Source organism: Trypanosoma brucei, chromosome 8 (genome assembly GCF_000210295.1).
Source record: "Trypanosoma brucei gambiense DAL972 chromosome 8, complete sequence".
NCBI classification, from domain to species: domain Eukaryota; phylum Euglenozoa; class Kinetoplastea; order Trypanosomatida; family Trypanosomatidae; genus Trypanosoma; species Trypanosoma brucei.
The window spans coordinates 1,729,962-1,752,738 of NC_026741.1; the positions used below are offsets into that span (position 1 = coordinate 1,729,962).

The 22,777-nt window shown below is 48.8% G+C and overlaps 12 protein-coding genes across 12 annotated transcripts; 1 reads left to right on the top strand and 11 right to left on the bottom strand.

Annotated features, from left to right (window-relative positions):
• Positions 1-497: 497 nt before the first annotated feature.
• TbgDal_VIII6890 (hypothetical protein, conserved) lies at positions 498-2,345 on the bottom strand (the record flags this gene model as incomplete). Its single annotated transcript, XM_011777719.1, has 1 exon — positions 498-2,345. One exon carries the CDS (start codon positions 2,343-2,345, stop codon positions 498-500), a length of 1,848 nt encoding a protein of 615 aa, XP_011776021.1.
• An 848-nt stretch (positions 2,346-3,193) lies between these two features.
• Positions 3,194-4,978, bottom strand: TbgDal_VIII6900 (hypothetical protein, conserved; the record flags this gene model as incomplete). The annotated part of the gene is made up of 1 exon (XM_011777720.1): positions 3,194-4,978. The coding sequence occupies one exon, from the start codon at positions 4,976-4,978 to the stop codon at positions 3,194-3,196; it is 1,785 nt and encodes a 594-aa protein (XP_011776022.1).
• A 196-nt stretch (positions 4,979-5,174) lies between these two features.
• Positions 5,175-7,019, bottom strand: TbgDal_VIII6910 (DNA repair protein, putative; the record flags this gene model as incomplete). The annotated part of the gene is made up of 1 exon (XM_011777721.1): positions 5,175-7,019. One exon carries the CDS (start codon positions 7,017-7,019, stop codon positions 5,175-5,177), a length of 1,845 nt encoding a protein of 614 aa, XP_011776023.1.
• A 178-nt stretch (positions 7,020-7,197) lies between these two features.
• On the top strand, positions 7,198-7,596 carry TbgDal_VIII6920 (hypothetical protein, unlikely; the record flags this gene model as incomplete). The annotated part of the gene is made up of 1 exon (XM_011777722.1): positions 7,198-7,596. The coding sequence occupies one exon, from the start codon at positions 7,198-7,200 to the stop codon at positions 7,594-7,596; it is 399 nt and encodes a 132-aa protein (XP_011776024.1).
• Positions 7,597-7,774: 178 nt separating this feature from the next.
• Positions 7,775-8,287, bottom strand: TbgDal_VIII6930 (IgE-dependent histamine-releasing factor,putative; the record flags this gene model as incomplete). Its single annotated transcript, XM_011777723.1, has 1 exon — positions 7,775-8,287. The coding sequence occupies one exon, from the start codon at positions 8,285-8,287 to the stop codon at positions 7,775-7,777; it is 513 nt and encodes a 170-aa protein (XP_011776025.1).
• Positions 8,288-9,388: 1,101 nt separating this feature from the next.
• TbgDal_VIII6940 (IgE-dependent histamine-releasing factor,putative) lies at positions 9,389-9,901 on the bottom strand (the record flags this gene model as incomplete). The annotated part of the gene is made up of 1 exon (XM_011777724.1): positions 9,389-9,901. The coding sequence occupies one exon, from the start codon at positions 9,899-9,901 to the stop codon at positions 9,389-9,391; it is 513 nt and encodes a 170-aa protein (XP_011776026.1).
• A 520-nt stretch (positions 9,902-10,421) lies between these two features.
• TbgDal_VIII6950 (hypothetical protein, conserved) lies at positions 10,422-11,681 on the bottom strand (the record flags this gene model as incomplete). Its single annotated transcript, XM_011777725.1, has 1 exon — positions 10,422-11,681. One exon carries the CDS (start codon positions 11,679-11,681, stop codon positions 10,422-10,424), a length of 1,260 nt encoding a protein of 419 aa, XP_011776027.1.
• Positions 11,682-12,106: 425 nt separating this feature from the next.
• Positions 12,107-13,291, bottom strand: TbgDal_VIII6960 (hypothetical protein, conserved; the record flags this gene model as incomplete). The annotated part of the gene is made up of 1 exon (XM_011777726.1): positions 12,107-13,291. One exon carries the CDS (start codon positions 13,289-13,291, stop codon positions 12,107-12,109), a length of 1,185 nt encoding a protein of 394 aa, XP_011776028.1.
• Positions 13,292-13,690: 399 nt separating this feature from the next.
• On the bottom strand, positions 13,691-14,032 carry TbgDal_VIII6970 (hypothetical protein, unlikely; the record flags this gene model as incomplete). The annotated part of the gene is made up of 1 exon (XM_011777727.1): positions 13,691-14,032. The coding sequence occupies one exon, from the start codon at positions 14,030-14,032 to the stop codon at positions 13,691-13,693; it is 342 nt and encodes a 113-aa protein (XP_011776029.1).
• Positions 14,033-14,220: 188 nt separating this feature from the next.
• On the bottom strand, positions 14,221-18,576 carry TbgDal_VIII6980 (hypothetical protein, conserved; the record flags this gene model as incomplete). Its single annotated transcript, XM_011777728.1, has 1 exon — positions 14,221-18,576. One exon carries the CDS (start codon positions 18,574-18,576, stop codon positions 14,221-14,223), a length of 4,356 nt encoding a protein of 1,451 aa, XP_011776030.1.
• A 510-nt stretch (positions 18,577-19,086) lies between these two features.
• TbgDal_VIII6990 (hypothetical protein, conserved) lies at positions 19,087-20,637 on the bottom strand (the record flags this gene model as incomplete). The annotated part of the gene is made up of 1 exon (XM_011777729.1): positions 19,087-20,637. The coding sequence occupies one exon, from the start codon at positions 20,635-20,637 to the stop codon at positions 19,087-19,089; it is 1,551 nt and encodes a 516-aa protein (XP_011776031.1).
• Positions 20,638-21,268: 631 nt separating this feature from the next.
• Positions 21,269-22,570, bottom strand: TbgDal_VIII7000 (protein kinase, putative; the record flags this gene model as incomplete). Its single annotated transcript, XM_011777730.1, has 1 exon — positions 21,269-22,570. The coding sequence occupies one exon, from the start codon at positions 22,568-22,570 to the stop codon at positions 21,269-21,271; it is 1,302 nt and encodes a 433-aa protein (XP_011776032.1).
• Positions 22,571-22,777: the final 207 nt, after the last annotated feature.

A 22,777-nucleotide genomic window follows, 5' to 3' on the forward strand; every position in this document is an offset into this window, starting at 1 on the left:
ATCCTCCTACGAGCTGGGCGATGACTACATGCCGGCTTAACACCAACCCAAGTAGAAACCTCCACATACACACACACACACACACACAAAGAGGGAAAACAAACCTGCACTGAACATCGTGTTGACATGTGGTAACAGCGACACACTTACAATGCGGTATGGAATAAAGGTATTGCCGAATATTTTTTAAAAAAAAGAGAAAGCAGTAAACAGGGAGCAATTATTTTATACCGCAACGCAATCGAAAAGTAGAAGGTTAACTCTTTCTTCTAGTTGAATTTTAGTCCTTTTTTTCCCGACACACTAATAGGTCGAGAAAAAAATAATTACGTCCGTATTTACATGAAATGTCTCACCTCACAATCGTCCCGTGAATGCGACGCAAGCAAAAACTATTAATAAAGCAATAAAAATTAAATATATGACGGGTAAACTCGGGAAAGTATACACAACCCGAATAACAGTACTCCGGGGTGTCCCATATAAAACAAACACGTTTACTGTTCTTCTTTCTTCCCATACTCTTCATAGTTATTGGTTTCTTCATGATTTTTATTATTTTTTTTTCCGCAATCCTCTTCATCCTCATCCTCATACTCCTCTTCTTCGTCTTCATCTTGACTTTTCAAATTAGTCCAAATACAGGAACCACGAAGTAGTATATAGATGGACAGCGCAAACATCATACCACCCAGGAAAAATCCAACAGCAAGCATCATCGTGCTGCCAAAAATGTCCGCACAGTTAGGCAGAGCTGTCAGCAAAGTATCAAATATGAAGTTGCATTCCAGTAGCGGACGACCAATGGAAAGTGCAATGCTTACATTAGTTGCTAATCCCGCAATAGTAACAAGTTTATTTGCCATTTCCTTAGCTTCATTCCTTCCACAGCTAGTCGCACATTCTTGCAGAGTGCATGCCCTGCCAACCTCTGGGCAGACGAAAAGCTTCCCTTTAACCTTTGTGTCACTGATGACAGCAGCAGTAAAACCAAAACTCGAACATTCAGTGGCATTCTTAAGATCCTTTCCACATTTCAGGTACTTCTCAGATGAATGAGGCAATGCACGGTAAAGCTCAAAGGGTTCAGCGCGTAATAGGTCCCCATTGCCTTCACGAGGGTACCGCAACCCACCAGCCCCAGCTGCAACGAGAGGGAAATCACGCCAGGTGTTAGGATTACCAGCGACTCCCGGTATGTTGGGTCCAAATTTAGCTTCCAATTCTCTTTCGTTTTGAAAGTCCTCTGGCTTCATGTTAGCTGGTAGAGATTTGGGGTCCAATCCGGGTGGGAGATTCCTTCCAAGAAGAGCAGCCACTCCTCCCACACCAGTTATATCACCGAGTTCAGATGCATCTCCATCACAGTACTCGAGAATTTGTTCACATGCCTTCTGCGACACATCCTTCTGGGCATTGAAAATCATCTCGTTAAGATTCGCAAAATTAAACTTTTCTTGACACATGGGTAAAGCATACCATTGAATCAATCCCGGGCTCCGATCGTAGTGCAAAGCAATTTCACCACAGATGGATCCAACAGCGTACGACAACAGAATCATGAGAAAACCAAGCGCCATAAACAGGATTGCAAATAGCCAATATACACAGGAGAGCAACCGCGGTAACCACTTGCTACAGCAGTGAAAGTAAGCGAACACAAACATGGGAACGATCAAGGAAACCGCAAAAGTTCCGATGCAGAAAGAAACAGTGGGAACCCAATGTACGTATTGTTCATAGGTTGCCCTCCCCTCCCGAACATAACCCCTAGCAAGACCAACAACACTATCTATCGTTTCGCGACTAATTCCATTCTGTAACGACCGCTTTGCACTCCAGTCATACGCTAAATCAAGAATCTTATCTGCAGTACAGTCTAGGAAATTTATTGGATTTTCCACCGTTTTCATTATGAGGGTAGTGGCAGCTGTCTCAAGCTGCCGGGCTCCAAAGAACACAAATGCAGCAACACCAAAAGCCCATATTAAAGCAAACATAATCCACATCCAAAGGCAGCAACGTTGTTCCTTACCTCCGTCCTTAGAGGAAGGCTTGCAACGGGAGGAACACAGGCATGTAAGAAAGCAAGATATGGGGAAAGCAACTAATGTTGCCACGATAATGAAAGCAGCAGCAACCGGAAATGCAATCTTCTGCCATTGGCCTTTCATGAGATCTGCATCTTTCAGACACTTCATAATTTCATTTTGAGCACTGGGCCCATCCCAGACATTGTCACAGTGAAGATTTGGAAACTTGGAATTTCCGCATTGCGTAACTGTTAACAACAGCACCAATAACACTGCAGCATAGGAAGAGCTGCCAGTGGTAACGGAGGACATTGTTTCACGTGCAAGTATATTACTTATACCTTTTTGTCTTCATTCCAACAACATAGGAGGAAAGCAAAAGTGATATAAAGTAAAGTGGGAATGTTGGAGACAACAAATACAGATATGTATGTATGTATTCATAAACATGTGCATATATTCACAATAAAATACCGGTGTAGCAATTTAGCCAAGGCACAAGCAAATACTAGCAGTAACTCCTCGTTGATATAATCATCAGGAGACACATGCGTATAGAAAACCACACGCAAATCATATGGAATTGCAAGTGGTGCCAATAAGGAGCGACAGCGGTAAGGCGCCTGAGCATAACCACATATTTCATTAAACCCAAACTTCTAGAAGGGAAATTATCCTCCTACGAGCTGGGCGATGACTACATGCCGGCTTAACACCAACCCAAGTAGAAACCTCCACATACACACACACACACACAAAGAGGGAAAACAAACCTGCACTGAACATCGTGTTGACATGTGGTAACAGCGACACACTTAGGGTGCCGGATGGGAAAAACACATCCCCGGATATAGATATATTTCTTAAAAGAGAAAGCAGTAAACAAGGATTTTTTTTTCCACAGCTAATTTAGGGAGAAAAAGTCAATGTTTTCTTCCGACCGAAACATATATTCCCTTTTTACCCATACTGACAGGGAAAGTAAACACATATCTCTGTATTTACATGAAATGTCTCACCTCACAATCGTCCCGTGAATGCGACGCAAGCAAAAACTATTAATAAAGCAATAAAAATTAAATATATAACATGTAAACTCGGGAAAGTACACACAACCCGAATAACAGTACTCCGGGGTGTCCCCCATCCAGTACACGCAATTATTTCCTTGCAGGCCTTTTGTCAGACTCCCTTTTGTTCTCAGAGTCCTTCTCTTCATCTTCATCCCATCTTTTCAGATCACTCCAAACACAAGATCCACGAAGTAGTATATAGATGGACAGCGCAAACATCATACCACCCAGGAAAAATCCAAGGCCAAGCATCATCGTTCCCCAATACAAACCGTCACAGTTAGGCAGAGCAGTCAGCAAAGTATCAAATATGAAGTTGCATTCCAGTAGCGGACGACCAATCGAAAGCCCAATGCTTACATTAACTGCGAGTTGAGCAGCAACTGCAAGTTTATGTGCAATATCTTTTGCTTCCGGAAGTCTACATCTATCTGCACAAACTTGCAGACTGCAGGGTCTGCCCTTATCCGGACAAACCATATAACCTCCCTTAACCTTTGTTCCACTGATGACCGCGGCGGTGAAACCAAAGGTTGAACATTCTTCTTTGCTTCCAACCCCCTGGCCACATGTCAGCATCTTATTGCTAGGGCCAAATGGCAGTTGGGGGAACTGAGTCGTCCTGGCACCAATTACATCCCTCATGTTCCCCGGTAGTGAACCATCGGGGGGAACGCTGCCTTCATAGCGGCGTGGAATCTTCTCCTTATCATTAACTCCTGGGATATGTGACTCCAATAAGCTGTCCAAACCCTTTTCGTCTTCAAGATCCTCTGCTTTCACTCCAGGTGGGAGAAATTTTGGGTCCAATCCGGGTGGGAGATTCCTTCCAAGAAGGGCAGCCACTCCTCCCACACCAGTTATATCACCGAGTTGTGATGTGTCATTATCACAGTACTTGAGAATTTCTTCACATGCCTTCTGCGACACATCCTTCTGGGCATCTAAAATCATTTTGTTAAGATTCGCAAAATTAAACTTTTCTTCACACATGGGTAAAGCATACAGCTGAATCAATCCCGGGCTCCGATCGTAGTGCAAAGTTATTTCCCCGCAGACGAGACCGAAGGCATACGCCAACAATAGAATTACTAAACCAAGCGCCGTAAACAGTATTGCAAATAGCCAATATACACACGAGAGCAACCGCGGTAACCACTTGCTACAGCAGCGGAAGTAAGCAAACATAAACATGGGAACCATCACTAAGACCGCAAAAGCTCCGATGCAGAAAGAAACAGTGGGAACCCAATGTACGTACTGATCATAATACCCTTTCGCCATGGCAATGTAACTCCTCGCCATGTCAACGGTGCTATCTATTGTTTCCCGGCCAATTCCCTCCCGCAGTGGCTCTCCTGTCCTCCAGTCATACGCTAAACCAAGAATCTTATCCGCGGTACACCTGAGGGAATTCAGCGGTCTGTTAACCCGGTGAGATAGCAAATCGTCCAACGTTATCTTAAGCTGCTGTGCTCCAAATAAAACGAAGACAGCAACACCAAAAGCCCATATAAAAGCAAACGCAATCCACATCCAAAGGCAGCAACGTTGTTTCCTACCTCTGTCCTTAGAGGAAGGCTTGCAACAAGAGGAACACAGGCATGTGGAGAAAAAGGTCAGTGGAAAAATGACCACGATTAAGGCGAGAAGTAAACCAGCCAAAACTGGTAACAAAATATCCTCCCAATGAGATAAGATACGTGTCTTGTCCTTAATGCACGTAAGAGGGTCATTTTGAGCACTGCGCGTAGTCCACAATTTCTGGCAGCCGAGATTTGGAAACTTGGAATTTCCGCATTGCGTAACTGTTAACAACAGCACCAATAACACTGCAGCATAGGAAGAGCTGCCAGTGGTAACGGAGGACATTGTTTCACGTGCAAGTATATTACTTATACCTTTTTGTCTTCATTCCAACAACATAGGAGGAAAGTAAAAGTGATATAAAGTAAAGTGGGAATGTTGGAGACAACAAATATAGATATGTATGTATGTATTCATAAACATGTGCATATATTCACAATAAAATACCGGTGTAGCAATTTAGCCAAGGCACAAGCAAATGCTAGCAGTAACTCCTCGTCAATATAAATTTTGTTAGACACAAATATACTTCTTTTTGTGGCTTCGTCAGGCGATGTATATCTGGGTCAGCGTCGCAGGCATCTACTCCTTGGTATTTCAGCCGGCGCCACAGCCCCAACAGAGAACCATACTTCGACGCGAGCTGAATTGCCAGAGGTGCAGAGCAACCCCTTATACACATAAGCATGCGGGGAAATGTAGTCCGAGCCTGGATATCCTTTCTTATTTTGTTGATGTATTGTAGGCATTCAGTGCAGTTAGTTACCAACGTTTCTGGGCATTGTTCCATTTTAGTTTTGCACAGTATTGAGCCTACTGACTTCCCAAGGCTACGGAGAAAGGTGGCTGTTTCAGACAAATGACGTGTCCACACGACACGGAAACGTGGAAGAGACGCAAGCGAGGCACAAGCAGAAAGAACCCGCCGTCGCTCCTCAACCGTGATGGACTCCATTGTTCCCTCCACAACCCACACAACAGAACGGAAAGGGGACGATGACAGTAGTTGCCGCTGCTCGTAGTAGCGTGAAGAGGTAATGCTGGCACAGAGATCCTTTACTGTTTTCCTTTCCACCACAAGGAATGAGATTTTTTGCGTCTGTCCGTACATTGCCCCTTCACGAAGAACAGTGCAACCGGCAGCGTTGCGGCATTGATAATCCGGCACGGTCGCCGAGTTTGCTGAGCACCCAACATTAGGTGAATTGATTCCTATCATAAAGTCTCCGCACGGGAGGGTGCATGAAACACTAGGCGCGCCGGCGCGGGAACATACTTCGATTAGGTTTTCGTGTGCACCCTTGATGCGTTCGCGGTTATCAACGAGAAGGTGCCAAGAATAGTTGTTGGAGCAACCCTCTTCTTTAGGCGTCTCGTTTTCATCAGCATCTATATCAGTAGTATTTGTCGGCATGCTGGGTGTTGAATGCGCCAGCTTCCTTTCCCTCTGCTGGGAGGCAACAAACTCCTTTGGAGTTCCTAGAAGTCGGCCCTGTGGTTCTGACCCTCCTTCCGCCAACGAAGTAGTTGGTGCAATGTCGGTGTTGGGTGAACGGAACAACGTCCTGAGGCGTTGACCGTGTCGGATCATATCGCTTACTGTTGAAGTGTGCCCTGCAGAGCTCATAGATCTGGAGCACCTTTCCGAATCCTCCCTGAGGTGGGACAACACCTCAGCTTGAGAATCAGGAACATATCGTGGTTTCGGTGAGGTCTCCGCAAGCTTAGAGGCGCCGTGTTTACGGAGCCTCGCGATGAGATGCACTTTGGTTCCACTACCCAAGAGGCCTTTGGACAAACATCGATCGCGCAGCTCCCTCCAACTGAGTTTTTCCTCCGGTAGTGGCTCACCACTTTGACAACCGGTGGTTGAAGAATGCATTAAACTCGTACCCGCTTCCCCACGAGAATTATGGAGCTGGTCAAAGTGCCAGTCAGAATTGCCACTCCACACTGCCGGCTGGCCAGAGAGTAAAGGGGGACCACCTTCTGTGCGCCGCATTTTAAAACAGCGGAATGGCGAGAAGGGGAAGCTAACGGACCTCCTCAGCGCAGCAACAGAAACCTCGCCGTCTCGTGCAAGCATTTCATCATTCGTAGAGTTGTCATCGCCCAAAACTTCTCGACCGTGGCGGGGGGCCAACATTGCGCAGAACGCTTCCGTCGCACGAACGGCCTCTGGACAACTGCCATGAAGCTGCGTCCCAGCGGCGCCACTGCTAATTGGCAGTGGATATCGCCTCAACGCGGCGCAAAATTCTGGAAAGCGCTGAGGCCATCTACGCTCAATATACGAGGCAATTCTTTCGTTATGGCTGTTCGGCATTAACACATCAAAGAGCAAGTTTGCATGCAAAAGACCTTCCCGTCCACCTTATACAAAAATGGATGTTCCCGCTTTTGACTGGCCTTTGTACGACGGTCAACGCTGGCGCCTTCCATTAGCCCGCAGAAGCGGGAAACGTTTGTGAGAATAAGAAGCAAAAAGGAATGGGATCAGTGCAATGTACAAGAGCAACAAAACGCATGTTGGGCGGGTGAGTGAATGGACAACACAAACACGAAGAATCACCATTCACTTTTCACACACTCAGGCACACCAACGGAACAGACGTGATAGTAGATTGCTATTCGTTAGACAAAATAGGGACAGAAGAAAGGCAAAGGGGGACAAGATACGATCTCAGTGCTCTGGAAACTTGCTGATTCTCTTTTTTCTTTTCGGACATTTCTTTCTTTTTTTGTGCATATACCTCTCTCCACAACCAATCTTTACTGACCCATTCCCATTCGCTCCCACTTCCTTTTCTCACGTCTTCTACATTGTCCTTGGCTCCTTCACCTTCCCTCCCCTGGCTTCTGTCCCCCCCCCCTACGCGTTAGGTGTGCTTAACAAGGGCTAAGTTAAAATAAAATAATGGTGATAACAAGAAATACAAATAAACAAATAAATATATACGCTAAACGCACTTTGCCTATTTTATTACTTTTTTATTAAAAAAAAAAAATAACTCCGTTAATTTACTTTTTGTATCCCTTTTCTTAGTTAAACACCTTAGGCTCCACCGAAAAAGAGTGAACTCACACGCGTTCGCCCTTGAGACCATCCTTCCAGAAGTAGAAGGTGGGTGTCTCACCATCCCACTTGCAGAGGACAATCATGCCATTGTCGGGGTCCTCCTCATTACCCTCAGGAATGAAAAACTGATACTCATCAATTTCCTTTATCACCTTCTTCACGAAGGCGGCGGCGTTAGTCTGGAAGGCCTTCTTTGCGCCCTCATCCTCAATTTTCTCCAATAGCTGCTTCATGTAACCACGAATGTGGGCCATGTAGGAGCCCTTGTCATAGTTCGTCTCAGTGTAGCGGTTATTGTGAACCACATCAATGACGCGCTGCTTCCCGTCGTCCACGTCACCCGCCGCACCCTCAGCGGCATCCTCATCAGCATTAGCAGAAATACCGTAGTCCTCACCACCAATCTCAATGTAGCGGCCTTGTACGGCGTACACGATCTCGTCCAACACATCCATTGGCTTGTCGTTGTCGCACACGACTTCGGCATTTGTTAAGATATCCCTGAAGATCTTCATTCTGGCGAAATTGCTTTATTGTCTATAAGCGTTGGTAAGCTCCTACATACAACGGGGCAAAACAAAAAGGGATAAGAAGATATCAAAGGAAATAAAGAAGCTAGCATAAAGAAACGTGTTAGAAGTGATTTCGTAGTTTTCCAATGGAAAGTTCTCCCTGAAGACACCCGTCCACATCTTTTTTCTTTCCTGCTTTGAATGCACCGTCTCCCATTATATTCTATCTTTATTTCCTTCATTTTTTTAAAAAACCACACGGTTACTTCTTTTCTGTGTCTTTCCCCCTTTATTTTTTCTCGCTCTATCTCCCTCCTTTTAAATATTCTTTTTTGTTTTATGGACTGTTTCTCTCCGGTGAACCTGGTGGGAGAACAGTGCGTCACTTTGAACTCCTCACGCGATCACCTCTTCCACAGCCGTATCCATTAACCTTCACACTACGAAAGTTAATTTCCTGTAACTCCATCTATTAAGTCAGTTTCCGCGATGTTCATATTAAGTTCCCCTTATTTGACAGCGTTTCTTTTTTTTTTTTTACTTTTCTTCTTCTGCTCTTAGTTTCAGCAGTAATTAAACATTTTACCTGCTGCCAGCGAATTCACGAATAAAGGAATCACCGAAGAAGGGTGCACAAACCTCTCAACTCACACGTGGATGAGCCTCATCTTTTATTTGTTCCAGGTATCTTATTCACCGTCATTGCTCGCCTCCACGTGCACACGCACGCATTCCTTGACAGATTCCTTTCTTCTTTTTCAAGCACTGGTATAGAGGCTGAGCCAAACAGACACAGACAGAGAGGAAAGAAACCCAGCATTCTCGCCTATATTAATCCATCTTCAGCTTTTCCTCATTCTCCCTTACTTATTATCTTCATCCGCTTCTCTTCTCCCCCACTCTTACAAGCAGAGCGGACCGTGCGCGTTGCGGAAACACAAGTGATCGGTAAAATAAAAAAAAGTGAAAACAATCCCTGTGAAGTACAAGGAATCTTCAAAACGACAAGCAGGATGAATGGTGAAAACAAAGTGGGCGAGGACGAGAGAATTAAAGATGACAGTCGCCATAAAGCAACATTAGATTCACTTAGAAACAGCGAACTCACACGCGTTCGCCCTTGAGACCATCCTTCCAGAAGTAGAAGGTGGGTGTCTCACCATCCCACTTGCAGAGGACAATCATGCCATTGTCGGGGTCCTCCTCATTACCCTCAGGAATGAAAAACTGATACTCATCAATTTCCTTTATCACCTTCTTCACGAAGGCGGCGGCGTTAGTCTGGAAGGCCTTCTTTGCGCCCTCATCCTCAATTTTCTCCAATAGCTGCTTCATGTAACCACGAATGTGGGCCATGTAGGAGTTCTTGTCATAGTTCGTCTCAGTGTAGCGGTTATTGTGAACCACATCAATGACGCGCTGTTTTTCGTCAGCCACGTCACCCGCCGCACCCTCGCCGGCATCCTCATCAGCATTAGCAGAAATACCGTAGTCCTCACCACCAATCTCAATGTAGCGGCCTTGTACGGCGTACACGATCTCGTCCAACACATCCATTGGCTTGTCGTTGTCGCACACGACTTCGGCATTTGTTAAGATATCCCTGAAGATCTTCATTCTGGCGAAATTGCTTTATTGTCTATAAGCGTTGGTAAGCTCCTACATACAACGGGGCAAAACAAAAAGGGATAAGAAGATATCAAATAAAATAAAGAAGCTAGTATAAAGAAACGTGTTAGAAGTGATTTCGTAGTTTTCCAATGGAGAGTTCTCGAGTACGGTGGTGGGAAAGTCGCAAAAGAGATTGGGAATAAAATTCTTCAGTACTGTGCACAACCACGGCTATGCTTCATCTTCCTCCCCGCCCCCCCCACGCTTCTCTTAACACCACCATGGCGCCGACTGAATTACATGACTTATGTTGGAATAATAGGAAGGGGAGACAAAAAACCAAGCAGTACCGTATCAAACTAATAAGTGACCGATAGCCTTCTCTCACTTTCCACTTTTCCAGCCCTTCCTTCCCTCAGGCATTATTTGGTTCCGTTTCGTTAGTTTTAACTTCTCACCTTCCGTACTGTTCTTGAGAAGGGGAACGCGGATTTTCCTAAACCCGAGCTTCACTGCTGTTAGCACACTAGCAAAACACTCGCTGCACATCGTCTGTAATAATGTAGACGAGTGGCTCCCCCTTGCTTCCACATGCACCTAATACATGCGGCGAGTTTGGATGGAATGACAGTGACATCACGGCACCCGTACGGTATGAGCGCTTTACAATCTCCTTAGGCGGGCACGTGGTGTCGCGTGCGTCCCACAAGCTAATCATATTGTCCTTCCCTCCTGCGGCAAGGAGACCCGGGACATGCGGAGAGGCGGAAAACGTCGTATCCGCCTCATGGACTTGCATCTGCCATAAGGCCTCCGCGTTCATACGCGCCTCAAACGCTGCCCAGTTGCCTGTGCTCGTTGATGCATATAACACTCGGCCCCCGCTATGGGGGTCAAACTCCACGTGCTCAACCGTGCTACCGGTAGCAAAGCGAAGGGCTGCGCTACTGGGGCTGCGACAGTCGCGCAGCACCATCGTTGCATCGAAGCCACCAGAAAGCAAAAGATTGGCTTCGCTACGATGCCAATCAAGACTCTGTACTTTCTCTGGTTCAGTATACGTCCCGATACAGCTGGAAGTGTTGAGGTCCCACATCTTAATAGTTGTGTCAGCACTACCTGAAGCGAGTATATGCTGCGCGCACGTGTTCCACCTCACACAAATAACTGAATCCTTATGTGATCCCTCCTGCAGCAGGCTGCTCTTCACTCTCTTCCTGTAGTTGTCTTCCCACTTGACGCACCCACCCAACAGACACGCCGGCTCCACAGCATCCATCACATCAAGGTTCCACAATTCAACAAATGGACGCATCGTTCCCACGGCACAAATTGACATTGTTCCGTCCGTCAACCACGCGGTGCTAAGAGGGAAAGCGGCGACCTCCATGTCGTGGTGTACGTAAATGTTGTTTTCGGGCTCGTCATAGACATACAACTCTAAGCGCGGTTGCGCGGCGTCAGCGAGTGCGGTAGCAAAGACGAGGTCCGTCTCTTTGAAGTTCGTGTCGTTAATCTCATCTTCGTCATCGGACTCCACCTGCTCCAAAATAGTGTCGGCCCCGCCACCGAAGCACATCCCACCCGTGTCGCCAGCGTCATCGCTACTCGCATCGCCACTGTCTGCTAAGTTCGTGCCTTCATGAGGAATCGTCTCGTCTTCTTCAACGCCGAGTTCCGGGTTTCGCCTCCGCAACTTTGCTCGAACCGTATCAATATCATCACCCGTACGGATTGGGATGGGCTTCATGCCACCCTTTGGTACCCACGAAAGGGACGTAAGCATCCCCTTTAACTTGGTTACGTCACACCCTTCTCCTCCCTGCTGCGATTATCTGTCTGGGTGACAGCCTCAGCTATTCCTTTATTTAGTTTTCCCTTTCCGCTGACAAACCCCGCCACCACAACTTGCTTCAAGCACACACACCACAAAAGCAAAAAAAAAAGGGAAATCACAAATTAGTAGGGCAAAGAATGAGTTTCACTTCATAGCCATGGACAACACAAGAAGCTCCGTATACACATAAGATAAGAAGAGAACAGCGGTTCGTAGAAAAGTTGAAGAGGGGAAGTAGGACTTGTGCGCCATGTAACGAAACCAAAAAGTTTGCCCAGCGTCGTCAGCGAATCCTCTCTCATCTCACCAAGTCAATGAGCACAGGGTAACCTTCAAAGGGCAGCTCCCCGCCGCCATGGAGCTACGAAACAGAACTAAAGATTAGATGACAACAGCGGCAACCTCTCCGCCACACGCCGCCCCAGAGCAATGAGCCTTCCACAACATTCCCGACACATCCTGCACATCTGCGATGACTTTGACCCCACAACAAAACGAGCGGCGCCACCATCACTATCATCCTCACCCCATTCCCCAAGGTTGCTACACTCAGAAGCATCAACACCAGTAACGTAGCTATGGGGTGACGGTTCTCCCTTTCCATTAGTTTTCCCCACCATCCCGCTTTTGCCACCCGAACCTGTGCTGGTACTACTGACCTTCCCTTCGCTGTGTAGTTGAGCCGTGCAGTCAGTGAGAGAGGCGGGAGGATGGCGTATTATGAAGTCACGAAGCCTTTTTGCCATGCGCATTTGTGCAGCCAATACAAGACGCCGCACCAGCCGCGGTAGATGCCCCATTGGGTGCACAAGCGAGACACAGCTCATTTGGCACCCCTCACAACCTCCTGTTACCTTCGTGGGCTTTGCCAGCATGGCGAAAAATATCAAACGTGCCCGTATGTACTTCGCGCGCCGTTCGTTGCAAAGATCCACGCGATCGAGTGGTGTTGACAGACCCTTCAACCACACTGTGCCATCAGGCTGCACCTCCTCCGCCACAGCCATCTCCAAGTCACGACTACGGACAAATGGTACGGGAGAGCGAATAACCATATAGTACAGCCCCACACGTCTCTGGCTGGGCTGCAGTTGCAGCAAGTTTGCGTCCGCGACGTCCGTTAGCGTGCTAACAGGGGCAGTTGCAGGCCGAGGCAAGGTCCGCACGAAGTGAAGTTTCGACGCGTAGTCGTCCCACTGGCATCGTTTGGATGCATGCATATACAAGGGAAGAGCGGATGGTGGGCATGGAAGATGCGTCCTCACGAATATCATATCCATCGGAGACTCCTCCGTTGGTCTGCTATAGAGGGAAGTGTTAGAATCACTGTCATGAGCAATGGGACGGAACCCGGAACTCACGGGATCCTGCATGAGGAGTTGTGCGACGTCTGTGAAATCAACGGCAGCACAATAAACATCAACATCCTTGCTTCGGGAGGCATTGTTCTGTGATGCTCGGCCGGCGATCGTCGCGGGGTCAGCGCCAACAGTGGGCTGAGGATGGGTGTGGACGACAGGTGCTAACTGTGCCACAGGCATGGCACGCCCTCTCAACATCTGTAGTTTTTGGCCCTAGCGGGGCACCGAAGGGAATACCCACAAGTTCCACGTTGTGTTTCTCCGTGCGTAGGAGGGCGGGGGGCTGGCGACAGATTGCCGGAGGAGGGAAAGCAAAACTCGGCTCCCGGTGGAGCACCCTCTGCTAATGTATATCTGAGTCTAATTAGATATTGCATATAAACCCCCAGCCGCGCACGAGAGCACGCGTTCACTCATTGTGGTGAGAATGATTAGAATAAGAGGAAATGAAGGGAAACAACAAAAACAAAAAGGGAGCATAAAGCGTCAAGTACAGGCACGTTGACAGACTAAACTTCAAATACTGTCCTCAGACACAACTCGGGAGCTGCCATATATTAACATCATCTTGTCGATGCACAAAAACTGCTAAACCACTCAGGGAGTGAAAAAGTGTGGCCACGCCATGCATTGCATAATGTGGTGTGCCTCTACATAACTCCACATCACCCACTTGTGTTTGGTTCCCAAAAGATACCTGTCCATCGCCCGACTTTCGCAGGGGAAAGAAGTGGCGTTGGGAATCAACGCAGCATGGGGTAACGGATATACAGGATGGAACCCTGTACAACACAAAAGGAAAAGATGAAAAGCAACTCTAAAGCAACTTACAAATTGCGCGTGCATCCAGACCAGCACGCTACCTGCACCCTTGCCATACCACCTCACACACGATCGTGGCCCTAGAAAGATGAACCACGCGCATATTTGACAGGGCATTTAACTCTTCCGATGTGACCCCCATCGACAACCGCCCATCCAATAGCTTTCTTCTTGTTGTGCCACTCCTTCTCATTTACTGATACACAATTCTTTCCACCGCTTCTCACGGCGTAGCCGTGGTGACGGGGCTGTAACCTCCACATTTGCACACTCGGTGGTACCTCCCCGGGGCGCGTGCAAAATTGTTAAACAGTCCTCCCCACCGTGGATGCCGTAACAGAAGGTTGCAGCTGTGTTTGTTTTCTCATGCCATCCACCATCCAGTCGCTTGTGGGCATCAGATCGGGAGATATCATGCTTGGTTTAGGTATGACAACTGGAGGTAGCACAGAGCGCGCGAAGCACGACGAGTAGTCAAACTTTCTCCTCTTCTTCATTTCCTCTTGCCGCCGCTTGTATTCGTCCATCCGCTCCGACAAGCGGCGCCTTGTTTCAAGGGCCAGTCGCAGGGTACTCGAGGTCGATGGCCCCAAAGCCTGTTGATCAAGTTCCATTGAGAGGTCTCCATCTCCAGGAAGTAATCCCTGTAGTTTCCGCCGGAACGCACCCCTGGCATACCCATATGGCCGCACTTTATCCAACCGCGAAGTTAAGGAAACCAACACAGCTTTTGCCCGGCTGGCGTCATGCACTTCACTGGAAAAATGGGACCTTGCGCTGCCCTTCCCTGACAAACTTCCACGCAACTCTAAGGCACTAGAGCCCCCCAAAGAGTGGTTTCCCGCGTTGGTAGGCGATTCGTCACCCGCACTGCTCGTTGTACTGGAGGCTGCACGAGATCGCGGATGAGAGTGGGACCGGCGAGTCTGCCCTTGGGGAAGCGCAGTCTGTTCACTACCCAGTGGGGCACCAGAGCAGCTGGCCCCCTCAGAGATCACTGGTACAGTCTGCGGACAAGTAGGTTGTCCTACCAACTGTTCCATACTGTCCTGTATTGAGGAGGAAGGAGTAGTGGGGCAGGCCACATCCCCTTGAACGGCAGTAGCCTCTGTCAAGAAGAAGGAAGGAACAGATGGCGTTCCTGGCGGCATGATTGTGGTGGCCACCACACTCACACGCTTTCCCCGCGACAAGGGGACGGAAGCGCCGTCCTCCGCAGCGGCAGCGCCCACGTTCATAATGCTCTGGAAACTGTTTTCTGGCTTCATAATGCTCTCTACCAACACCTCCTCCATGGTGTTGCAGTTTTGTTTCCCCTCAACGAACGACGGTTCACCCGCGTATGTAGTTACGTCTTCGAGGTCCCACCTGTCCCGACCAAATACCCCCACAAGCAAAACTTTGTTAAGAGAAGACCGCCCAGCTGGCTGCAAGCCGCTGTTGGAGAGGGAAGGTTTCCTCAGGGCATCCTCAATACGAAAGAGGCGCACCTGGCGGTCAAGGGAGCCGACGATAATAAAACGGTGCCCCTGAAAGGAAAACACCTCGAGGGTTGTGACCTCATCGGAAGCGCCCGAGAAAACAAAACGACGCGCAACGAACTGCTGCAGCTCTGCCGCCGGCGTTGTGACTGCATGCAGGTCGAAACCACATACCCGGCCTCTTGAATCACCGTATATCATTAAGCCATCGTCGGAAATGAAAAGCGCTTTGCGAATGTGGCAATCGAATCGGCGAATCAAACGCAGATGGCTTATTACCGTCTGAGTAACAAATGAGTAGATGCAGAGCACACCGGTGTCAAGGACGGCCACAATCAGATTCTGCCCCTGCTCGTTTACATAGGCAAGTTGCAGTACGGCACCTCTTCGTGCTTCACTTTGTTCCCTAAGCCGACACTCAGCTATCGGATGTCCGCCTCCAATACTGTATACATACAGTGTTCCATCCCCAGTACCTATGCAGAGATACGTATCACGTGCCACACAGCACGCCGTTATAGAAGTAAGACCAGGAACCCGAAATACCACTGATTTGGATTCCTCCACCCCACTCGGAAGAACCTTTCGACTATACGTAGTTACGCGGCACGTACGTGCAGCCCAAGCTATCAGCTTACTTTGGTGTGAAAATGTAAATACATCGGAGTCAAGTTGGTCGGAAGCATCTTGTACCAGCATCTCTGATTCAAGCGGCGCGTACGTCTCTGGATCCCATGTTATCAGAGAGCAGTCTTGGCCCCCGGTAACAAGCCTCACCTGCGAGCTTGTCGACCAAGAACAGGACGCAACAGTGGCATGGCTCCTTGAGATATCGCCCATGCGTACGGCATGGGAGACAACCACATGACGCTTCATCTCCCCCGTGGTGAGCTTCCAAGCGCGCCAAGTTCCTTCATCAAACGTATGTACCATCAAGGATGCTTTATGTATGACGGCAGCCACAACACCACCGCTGTGTGAGCACGGCTGGCGGCTATCCCTCACGGCAGCACCCCGGTGCTCAGCGACTTCCCCATCGTCTTCCTCAACCATATTTCCGAACTCTGCACCCGTGGACTGCGCGGTGGCCCCCTCACAACGCTGGCGGCGAGTGCGACTTGCAGAGGAACTTGAATCCTTACTCTTTGAAGCGGCATATAGGACGGGACCACGTAAAGCACAAATAAGAGTAGAGTGGAACGGATGCCACGCAACAACGCCATCGGAATCCCGCTCACTGCGTTCCATCATTTGCCTTGAAAAATCAGAGGCAGTGAAATTGGATTGGGGCTCCGGTTGCTGTATAGTCGCGATAGACTTACTGGCGTGTACCTCGTACACTTTGATGGTCTTATCCGCCAACAATACCGCCAGGCGGCCCCTATGTGGGTGCATAGAGGCACTAAGAATTTCCTGCGATTCAGGGGGGAAACTACGAAACGGATCACCGTGGCGGCCAATCACCCACACCGAGACCCGCCGGTTGACATGTACAGTGATGAAGTACTTTGAAGGCGGTATCCACTCCATAGACCTAATGGCTCGCATCTGGTGACCAATTCTACGGGGCTCTCCCGCAGGTTCAAAAGATGGTCCAACAGGAAGGCGGTAGACGAAGCCATCAGCGCCAGCGGTGAAGATAGAGGTCGCATAAGATGAATAGAACAGCCCTGACACCATCTCCTTGTGCATAGTAACAAGAAACTCCAGTCGCACAGGTTTGGTGTTCGCTCCCGAGAGCAGTGCACTTGCACGAACATCAGCACTCACATCAAAGGCACCCACCTTTCCTTCCGCCGTCCCGAAGCAAAACATGCCTAAGTGTGGCTCGAACCAAGTTGCTGTGGGATTCAAGAAACCAACAACAGGTTTGGCAAGAACCTTTTTAGGAAGTACGTCCTTCTGCGCATCACGGCGTCGACGATGAAACATTATTGATTGCTCATTTTCACGTAATCTAATACGATACAACCCACATTCTCCTGGCCGCATTCCGTAACGCTGAACATCTTGAGCGGAGGGCTGATTCACTTCGTTGCAAGCAGTTAGAAGGGACTCGCAACCTACATATTTCTGAATGATATCACCACTCGAAAAATCCAAAAGAGTCAGCTGATTGTTTGTGGTCGAAATGAGAATGTAGTCTTCATCCATTAGTAGGTACATACCAATTACCCACGACGAGCCAGTGTTAAACAAGTTGCGCACGAACGCCCCCGTGGCAGCACTCCACACTTTAACAAAACCATCTTTACTACTCGTAATAATAAATGCACTAAGCGGTGCCACCAGCACATGATCTGGGGACTGAAGGTGAATTTCATATTTCCATAGAGCTTTCCCGTCACGCTTCTTATCCTTCCTCGCCCTCGCCCAGTCAGGCCACCCCTCGTTATCCTTCCTCGAGTCTTTCGAGTACCGCCCAGAACTCACCTTGTCGCAGATTTGCGTGTAAGAAATTGTTTCATCACCGAAGTCGTGGGAGTGTTCGTAGTCCCGCACAAAGTTATTCGTAATATCGCTCCACCGTACCAAGCTGTGCGTTCGTGTTTTCTTCTGCAACAGTTCAATCAAACCAGCAGACGCCTGCTCCACCATCTGAGTATGCCGCCCTTTACGACGCACCCTCATGATGGTGGCACTCTCACTTCCTTCCGAAGAGTGTTCATCCTCTTCATCCTGACTATGAAGGGAGCCACTGCGGGACTCCTTGGAGTCATTCAAAAGTAGTTTGAGAAGCTCCTTATTACTCAGTTCACACGCATCCCACAGCGCATCATGCACATCAAGACGGATGGACAGGGAATTCACCCACTCCTCCACCTCTTTAATGTATTCCTTCCAGTTACTATCATATGACATGGTTAGTGTTAGATCCATGTTTACGTCTTCATCCGGATCACCACTGCAGTTTGCAACATTTAGCCTGGCGTCGATAATTCCCACCACGAAGTGAATTGTCCACTCATTTGTTAACGCGGGGTCCCCGTCATCCGAAATGCTGTACTTGGAAAAGCACTGAAACAGACGCCTAAACTGTTCTACACCCATGAGTGAACCCCATGACTGTGTCGACGTGAGTATCTGATTTGGCGCGTACCGCGCCGCCAACCTGGCGCCCAGTCTTATACTAACTTCCTCCTCCTCATCTTTTGAAGACTCCATCCGCATCGTCACCATTTTCCTACCTTTTTCGTCCGTCTTCTAATCTGCTTCACAATTATGCGTGTATGTAGACAAATGTAATTTGTTTTTTTTTTTCTCTTTGCAAACTTCCTTTGGTAACTACGTAGCCGCTACAATCTTTCTGTTTAAAACAGAGAGACGGCAGCACACAGTGACCGGTTCGTTACAAATACTTGTGACTGCCCAACTAAAACCAAAATTATAACAAACAATCGTCGTTGTAGCTCGGTCACGACTATAGGTGGAGGACGGGGGAAAGAGCTGCATGTAATGACTGCCAAAGGGAGCGGTACAGACACAAGCGTATTAGTGGTAAGTGAGTGAAAAAGTGTATTTCATTAGTATTTAGCTACAGAATCTTTGCACGGCCGCCTACTGATTTCAACCGAATCAGCTACCCCAAACCCAACTCTCATACAGACGCACAGACATATACGTATACATGTGTATAGACAAGCAGCATATTTAAAAGCAGGCAAATGCGGATGTCAGCACCACAACGCCTCAATCAGATATCTCCTCTGCCATCCGCAGTCGCGAATGTGACTTTTGTAAGCGACTCATGAACTTCTTCTTAAAAACTATATCGTTGGGATGCAGTAGCAACGCATCCACAGCCTCCCTATTCTGCAGCAAGTAACGCATCTCCTCCACACCGCCCGCCCATTCGCCATGTACAAAGAATACCGGAAACACAGCGTGCTCCTCATGCCGGCGGAATACGGCCTTGCGTAGAAGCCTCTGCCATGAATGAAAATCGTCCAACGGTAATTTGAGAGGAGGTCGTGAACCATCCTTTGCACTGCATTCGCCCGTGTCGGTCACGGCATCACTGCGATCTGCGCAAGAGCAAGAAGAGTGACCCTCATTACTAGAGTTATCACACCCTGCCGCCCTACCCTGTAGAACCGCAAGACCGCTCTCCACCTCACCATTTTGCACGGCAGTGCACATCATACTTGTGAGGTCGTCGACTGACAACACATAAGGCACGATTCGTCGATGAGCAAACGCCTTTAACCACTTTCTCTCTATGAAAGCACACTGCCGCTCTACGTCCTCCTCGCACCGAAACTGTCCAGGAGGGCCACGCCCATATATATCGCACTCGGCTTCATTCCCATTGTTACTCCTACTGCCACCTCTTTCATAACTCCCCTGACTCAAGTTGTAATTCCTACCGTAAATCACGACCGCGAGGTGTGGCTTCAAAATGCATTCCCGGAACCAACGTTGCACACACTCTACAGCCACGAGCTCACGCTCAGCCGCAACGAACTCAACGTCAGGCACCGCTTCCGACGCCTGTGTAATCTGGAAACGAAGAAGCGTCTCACTCTGTCGCTCATTAACCGAACGAACGAAGCGTGCAATCCGGTGCTGCAGCTCACCTCTCACCTCATTCTCTCCCCTTTCCTCAACCTTTCCACATAGCTCATCACCCACACGGTACTGCCCAGAGGCTGCAGTACCCGAAGTGGTGAGAGATTTAATGTCCACGCACACACCGCACACTTTTTGAACACGGTTGAACCGCGACACGTCGAACCGACCGCTCCACGCGACCGATAGGCGGACGGCCGCGACGGGGACCTGCAATCCCTGCGCAACCACGCCACGGTACTGATCCCTAAGCCGGTAGTCGTAATGAGAAAATCCAACAAGAAGGTCCGGGTTGACACTACCATCACATGGGAGTGGTGGCAATGGCGAGTCGAAGACGGCTTTTATGCGCTGCAGACGCTGATCATACAAAGTATCGAGCGCGGTACGACCAGTGGTAGGGTCTACCTCCTCGTAGCACCAACCTTCACCCGAAGGCGCAGTCGCGGTCGCGGACACCACATCACCACTGCTGCTGGTGCCACTAACCCCACTATCTCTGATGTCCCCATCAGCACTCGTCGCACCACCTTTGCCCACACCACTTCCATCGAAGGAAATCCCACATTGAGACAGTTTCAACGGTAGGGAAGACCGCAGCTTCGACATTCCATGTGTGAACCGTGATGTCGGTAGTGTGGCGGTGCGCGCAAGGAATGGTCGCCACGACATCTGATTGTCCTTTTACTTCCCTTTGTAGGCACACACGCACACACAGACACACACACAAACAAGCAAACAAGCAAACAAACAAGAGGAACGGACACAGGAAGGGTAGCAAGCCTGTATACAAAGAAGGTCACAAATAAAATAAGACGAAAGCATCCGGACGAGCACATAAACGAGGAGGGAAGGTCGGTCTAGGTGAAAAGTAATGATGAATGATATTTGATGGATCCACAGCCCTACAATTATTCAATACTGATAACGGCACCAACAAAAAAAAAAAATTGACCGCCTCTGTTAGCCGTCATCATACATACACCGTGTGTAGCAGAACGATAGACATTCCGCGCTATCATGACAAATACATCTCCCTTGCTCGGACACACGCCACAACAAAGAAATAGTGAAGGAATCAAATCAGTGTACCGACCCACATATTTGCAAGAAGGGTAAAGAAACAACGATGGAATGCCGACACCACAACAAATATACCCAAAACCTGCGGACAAATGAGAACGTCACGCCCATGCACATTCAACAACACATACACAACCTATATGTGCCGAAGTGCTACCGCCAGCTGGGGCGGTGCCACCAACGACACGATTAACAAAAAGAGAAACGGGAACCATCAAATTTATTCCGTTTCCCCCAGTATCCACGGATCTTGCAAAAGCTCCTCAACCGTTGGCCGCTGAATCGGATCACGCACTAAGCAGCGGCGCATAAAGGCTAAGCAACCCGACGTTGCCTCGGTTACAGGAAGTTCTGTTGGTCCCTCCGGTGATTGGGCAATCATCATAATTGCCGCTGCCGCGTTGGCCTGGCTCGGCCACGGTGGTTTTCCCGTGTGCATCTCAGCTACTGTACAACCCACCGACCAAACATCCGCCTTGTAACTATACCCACCAGCCTCACCCGTCACGTCTACCACTTCTGGTGCCATCCAATATGGTGTTCCTATCACCGTTCGACTCTGTGCCACCGCATCCGATAGCCGACGGGCGGCACCAAAGTCCACCAGTTTAATTTGTGCCTCACGCTCTGGGTCACAGGAAGTGTCTACAAGTATGTTGTCGCCCTTAATGTCACGGTGAATGATGCGTTGGGAGTGCAAGTAGAGCAGCCCACAGAGAAGCTGTCGCGTCCAACGGCGAATAACATTGGGAGGAAGTGGTTTAAACTTCTTCACGAGCGCAGAGAGAGAGCCACCACCAATATACTCCATGAACATGCAAATAGCGGAGTTTGTTGGATCGAAGTATACGCCCTTGAAGGTGCAGAGGTTCTTGTGACTAAGGCGTTGCATCATGTTAATCTCGCGCGATAGCGAAACGAGCTCCTTCACACTAAACGTTCCAGTTTTATTACCAACTTCTACACACTTCACGGCGTAGAAAGCACCGCTATCAAGAAGTCCAAGAAACACCGAACCATACGTCCCCCGTCCGATCAGCAATCCCTTGCGCCACGTACCAAGCTCAGAAGAATTCGCGGTTTGAAGCATCTCAGGCGTAATGCCCTCAGGGTTGAGTGTTGTCAGAGCGGTGTACTTTGCCTCTTCCTCAGGTGATGCCCGCAGCGTGCCCTCATCCAAACTTTCTTGCGTACTAAATTCATGCTTAACAGTCGAAAGCGGCGTGGGCGATTGTATGGGAGGAAATCTAGTGGAGCTAGTTCCGAGAGGTTCCTGGGGATTGTGGCTGGTGTTCGGTGAAGGCTTGAGAGTCGAGCTCGCCCTGGCACTCCGCTGTGTGGCGTTTGCACCACTGGGTTTCGAAGCTTGTCCGACATTCGCGGTCAAATTTTTTTGCAGGCTTGACGTCCCCTTCTTCTTCGTCCCACATTTCGAGCAGAATTTTGCCGTTGATTTCGTGAAGGGAGCGCCACAGTGATCACACACGGGAGGTTTCCCTAACGTTGCAGGTGTGCAACTCATTTCACCGCAGAAGAAAAGCAACCCACAGGGGCGAATAAGACGTGTAGTCAGGCACTGTTGACCCCTAGATGTTTTTCTTCTGTTTGACTGGTTCCCTTACCACACACTGTCTACAGAAGCGGTGGTAAACTTCGGAGACGGGTTTCCTTTTATTAATACGAGCACACGAACCAAAAAAAAAATAAAAAAGGGAGGAAACACATCAGA